The sequence below is a fragment of the Sinocyclocheilus anshuiensis genome, unplaced genomic scaffold (genome assembly GCF_001515605.1).
Source record: "Sinocyclocheilus anshuiensis isolate Anshui unplaced genomic scaffold, SAMN03320099.WGS_v1.1 scaffold363, whole genome shotgun sequence".
Taxonomy (NCBI): Eukaryota; Metazoa; Chordata; class Actinopteri; order Cypriniformes; family Cyprinidae; genus Sinocyclocheilus; species Sinocyclocheilus anshuiensis.
The window spans coordinates 437,037-442,603 of NW_015552568.1; the positions used below are offsets into that span (position 1 = coordinate 437,037).

General features: G+C 35.6%; 1 protein-coding gene across 1 annotated transcript in view; it reads left to right on the forward strand.

Moving 5' to 3' along the window:
* The window catches only part of LOC107664983 (TNF receptor-associated factor 1-like), a 14,391-nt gene extending 9,272 nt beyond the window's left edge, over positions 1 to 5,119 (forward strand). Inside the window, exons 9-10 of the mRNA XM_016455690.1 lie at positions 3,001 to 3,149; positions 4,591 to 5,119. Coding sequence (XP_016311176.1) covers positions 3,001 to 3,149; positions 4,591 to 4,809 — 368 coding nt within the window. The 3' untranslated portion in view covers positions 4,810 to 5,119. The remainder of the gene's footprint in view (positions 1 to 3,000; positions 3,150 to 4,590) is intronic.
* The last annotated feature ends 448 nt before the right edge of the window (positions 5,120 to 5,567 follow it).

The following is a 5,567-nucleotide window of genomic DNA, read 5'->3' on the forward strand; positions in this document are numbered from 1 at the left end:
AAGGAGTGGCTTCACAACAACTCTGTGACTGTTCTTGAATGGCCCAGCCAGAGCCCTGACTTAAACCCAATTGAGCATCTCTGGAGAGACCTAAAAATGGCTGTCCACCAACGTTTACCATCCAACCTGACAGAACTGGAGAGGATCTGCAAGGAGGAATGGCAGAGGATCCCCAAATCCAGGTGTGAAAAACTTGTTGCATCTTTCCCAAAAAGACTCATGGCTGTATTAGATCAAAAGGGTGATTCTACTAAATACTGAGCAAAGGGTCTGAATACTTAGGACCATGTGATATTTCAGTTTTTCTTTTTTAATAAATCTGCAAAAATGTCAACGATTCTGTGTTTTTCTGTCAATATGGGGTGCTGTGTGTACATTAATGAGGAAAAAATATTAACTTAAATGATTTTAGCAAATGGCTGCAATATAACAAAGAGTGAAAAATTGAAGGGGGTCTGAATACTTTCCGTACCCACTGTATATTATGTATATACATTCATCTTCCAGATCTATCTATCTATCTATCTATCTATCTAATCTGTCTGTCTGTCTATCATCTTATTTGTATAAGAAACTTGCTTTCAAAATATATAAAATGTATATATAAAAATTGTGCATTTATGCACACACACACACACACACACACACACACACAAATGTGTGTATGTGTGTGTACTTGTTTATGCTACATTGAGGGGACCAAATGCCCCCTCAAGGATAGTAAAACCTGAAATTTTTGACATTGTGATAAAAAATATTAACAAATAAAATTTATTCAAAATAGTAAATGATGTTTATCTGAAAGTGTAACAATGCAAACAGGATTTCTGTAAGGGGTAGTTTTAGGGTTAGGGGATAGAAAATATTGTTTGGTCAGTATAAAAGTAATAGAAGTCTATGGAAAGTCCCCACAATTCACAGAAACAAACGTGTGTGTGTGTGTGTGTATATTGAAAGAAACCTTCTGTCTATCGTATTAAAATATTCCAGCACTAAAAGATTCTGGTGACTTGATGTTGATTCAGTTAACACTCTGAATGGATTCAGTGAGTCATTCAGTAATGGATTTAGTGAGTTCATTAAGCAACAGATCCATCAGACTGATTCAAATGGTAATTCCTGAGTTAGTGAGTCTTCTAGCGTGATTCATTCAAAGAACTGGCTCATAAGAATCATTTGTTTGTGAATTGAACTACACTGGTTGCGCTGTGTGTTTTTGGTTCAATAAAGGGAACTGGTTTAAAAGAATAATTTTTTTAGGAATTAGGGCTACACTATTTGTGCTGCATATCAGGCTGTTGTTTTACCTGTAACCAAGATAAATGTTGACTAAGGGCTGCCCACATGATCTGTGCATCATATTCTAAATCATATGATGGTTTGTGTGGGGAACAGACCACCTTGTGATTCAGAAAAATCTTGATCCCCTGGGCCTTATTTTTCTAAGCATGTTCAATTTGCAGTTTCAGTTGACGGAATCAATATATTATTGACAATCACTTCTCACTTTTGTGCCGAAGCAAAACAGTTTTGCCAGCACTGAATATTTCAATGCATTGGACTGGACTCATCAGGAGAGCTGTGGTGAATGAATGTTAGTTGTTATCGTATATTGAAGTAGAATCGATGCTCATTCATAAGACCAGTGCTAAAAATTGAGTTGGTGCCAGCGAAAGGGAAAGCGAAAAAAGCAAATGTAGAGCAGTTATAAAGGCTGAAATGGGGTTGTTTGCCCAGTAGTCATGTGTCTGCGTGAACACAACCATAATAGACAGCATGACCGAGAAAGAGAACGACTGAAAGAGAACAACTGAAGATAATTTCATTGACTTGTTTTCTTTCACGTCATTACAAAACAGGATATCAGAATAACTGTTCTTCCAACACAACAGTCAGAAAAAGGAGTGTGTGTGTGTGTGTGTATATTGAAAGAAACCTTCTGTCTATCGTATTAAAATATTCCAGCACTAAAAGATTCTGGTGACTTGATGTTGATTCAGTTAACACTCTGAATGGATTCAGTGAGTCATTCAGTAATGGATTTAGTGAGTTCATTAAGCAACAGATCCATCAGACTGATTCAAATGGTAATTCCTGAGTTAGTGAGTCTTCTAGCGTGATTCATTCAAAGAACTGGCTCATAAGAATCATTTGTTTGTGAATTGAACTACACTGGTTGCGCTGTGTGTTTTTGGTTCAATAAAGGGAACTGGTTTAAAAGAATAATTTTTTTAGGAATTAGGGCTACACTATTTGTGCTGCATATCAGGCTGTTGTTTTACCTGTAACCAAGATAAATGTTGACTAAGGGCTGCCCACATGATCTGTGCATCATATTCTAAATCATATGATGGTTTGTGTGGGGAACAGACCACCTTGTGATTCAGAAAAATCTTGATCCCCTGGGCCTTATTTTTCTAAGCATGTTCAATTTGCAGTTTCAGTTGACGGAATCAATATATTATTGACAATCACTTCTCACTTTTGTGCCGAAGCAAAACAGTTTTGCCAGCACTGAATATTTCAATGCATTGGACTGGACTCATCAGGAGAGCTGTGGTGAATGAATGTTAGTTGTTATCGTATATTGAAGTAGAATCGATGCTCATTCATAAGACCAGTGCTAAAAATTGAGTTGGTGCCAGCGAAAGGGAAAGCGAAAAAAGCAAATGTAGAGCAGTTATAAAGGCTGAAATGGGGTTGTTTGCCCAGTAGTCATGTGTCTGCGTGAACACAACCATAATAGACAGCATGACCGAGAAAGAGAACGACTGAAAGAGAACAACTGAAGATAATTTCATTGACTTGTTTTCTTTCACGTCATTACAAAACAGGATATCAGAATAACTGTTCTTCCAACACAACAGTCAGAAAAAGGAAGCCACACATTTGATTTTCGAGATGAAAGGAGCTCTCTGGTTATCGGGTGCTATTTTTTAAGAGTTTTAACTAAAGCCCGTCACGCTTCACATAAAAATGACAAAGCATTGTGTTTTTCAGCTTTCTACACCGCCAGGTATGGATTTAAAGTGTGCTTGCGACTCTACTTGAACGGAGATGGGGTTGGAAAGGGAACGCACATCTCTCTTTTCTTTGTTATAATGAAAGGAGAATACGACCCCATTCTTTCATGGCCATTCAGACACAAGGTAAAACGCTATAATCAAGCTGTCAATCAGTGAACCAATCAATCCTTTTCTGAACATCTGTGTCATCTCTTAGCTAATGACGCTTACATTGTGAATTCATACATTAAAGGGGTCATATCATGACGAATCAAATTATCCTTGATCTTTTGAAATAGAAAAAGCTTTGATGTATTATGAAATTATACTGCAGATACGTTGAACTCAAATGTAAATGATAATGAACTCAAAATGTTTTTCCCAGTCCAGCAAGACAATTTGTTCAAATTATTCGAATTTGAATTCTGAGTTTAGAATAATGAATCCAAATTGATCACTATGTTACTTGCAATATCTGATCATTTTAATTTATTTTTGAACACAAAACCTATAGTATCTTATCTAGATTCATATTCTTAACTATAACTAAACTATTAAACATATTTTTAATTGGAATAAAGCTCAAATAATATATATAAATATATCAATAAAATATAAATGGAAAAACTGAAACCTAAAAACGTGAATGAAAATTAGAAATGTTGCCTTGACAACTAACTAAAATATAATACGTTTTAAATTACTTAAATGAAATAAAATATAAATAAACTGTAATAAGTATTAAATTACTTAAAGTAAATAAAAATAAATCAAAGGCAAACAGATAATTAAAAAAAATCTAGCAAAAATGACAAAATAAAAGCTCATTCATAATATTAGTAAATACTATATACATATAAATAATACTCAGATATACTAAATATACTATATAAATAATACTAAAATAACTGTCCCTAAGTCCAGATTGATTAAAATGCTGTTCACATGTGAAACTGTCCTGCTTCTGTCTTGCAGTGATTATCATTGTAAAATGAGCATCAGTATGTTCTTCTCAAGAGGGCCGAACACTTGAAGTGAGCACTCAGAAGTGAGCACTGAAGGCCGTTACTATCTCATGTGTGTGTGTTTAGTACACGTAATATGAAGACATATGTCAGAAAAGCAGAAAAAGTCCTGTTTTATAGTTGGTAATACTTTTTGAGCCAAATTAAAAAAAAAGTTAAATGCATTTCAGTCTGATTCTAGCAATTTGGGTGGCACATTTTAGTTTAGATTGCTTTGATTCTGCTATTGAAGGCAGTTAAAAACACTAAAAACACATTTTTCGCATTCAATTTCACATTAAAGAAAGCATTTAGATAGAGTCGTTAAAGACAACGCAGCAAAAAGCAGGTCATTACATTCAAAGTGCTCGAGAGAATGTAAAATGGTCTTTAAAAACTAAATTACAACTATTTATGGTGCAAAAAACCTACTAAGTGCACCTCAGGACAAAGAATTAAATAATAAATGTATGATATGACCCCTTTAATAGTGGCTTCTGTTGTAACGGACCAGCTTTGGTTCCTCAGTCATGTGCCATCAGCATTTTCCGTGACCTTCCGCTGACATCTCTGCCTGGCAGGTCACGTTCTTTCTCATAGATCAGAACCAGAGGGAGCACGTCATCGACGCTTTCCGTCCCGACCTCTCCTCTGCATCTTTCCACCGCCCCGTCTCAGAGATGAATGTGGCCAGCGGGTGCCCCCTGTTCTTCCCTCTGGGGAAATTGAAGTCGCCTAAGCATGCCTATTGCAAGGATGACACCATCTATATCAAGTGCGTGGTGGACATCTCCTCCTGAAGCATGAAGGCCTGGCTGTTAAAGAGGACTGGATTCCTAAGGGAGCATAACAATTCTGGATCCGGACAAAATGAATATGGAGAGCAGAGAAACAAACCCAGAAATATTTATGAACTGAAAAGTTGAAGAGTTTTGTCTCGGTTGCATTTTGGTTCTTTGGGTACATGAATAAAAGAATATTTTTAGATTGACACCTGGCTCTTAATGTTTAAAACATTGATTCTTTCTTGTGTTATTTTGCATGTATTGCTGTTTTATTTATTATGGAATGAACTCTTCTGGATTTTGAACATCATTCTGACAGTTTTTATATTTTATATGTAATAATAAATCAAATGTGTTTACTACCTTGTTTTTTGTTTCTTCGTAGCATAGTTTATCTGCTTACTAGTACATGTCTCAACATTGCAGATAAATGTCTCTTTAAAGTTTAGAACAATCAATATTATTTGCATTTATGATTTAAATTTAAAGAAATGGTTCACCCAAATATTCACTCACCCTCAGGCCATCCAAGATGTAGATGAGTTTGTTTTTTCATGGGAACAGATTTGAAGAAATTTAGCATTCCACCACTTGCTCTCCAATGGATCCTCTGCAGGGAATGGGTGCCGTCAGAACGAGAGTCCAAACGGCTGATAAAAACATCACAATAATCCACAAGTAATCCAAACCACTCCAGGTCATCAATTAATGCCTTGTGAAGCAAAAAGCTGCATGTTTATTAGAATCAAATCCATCAAAACTTTAAACTATTG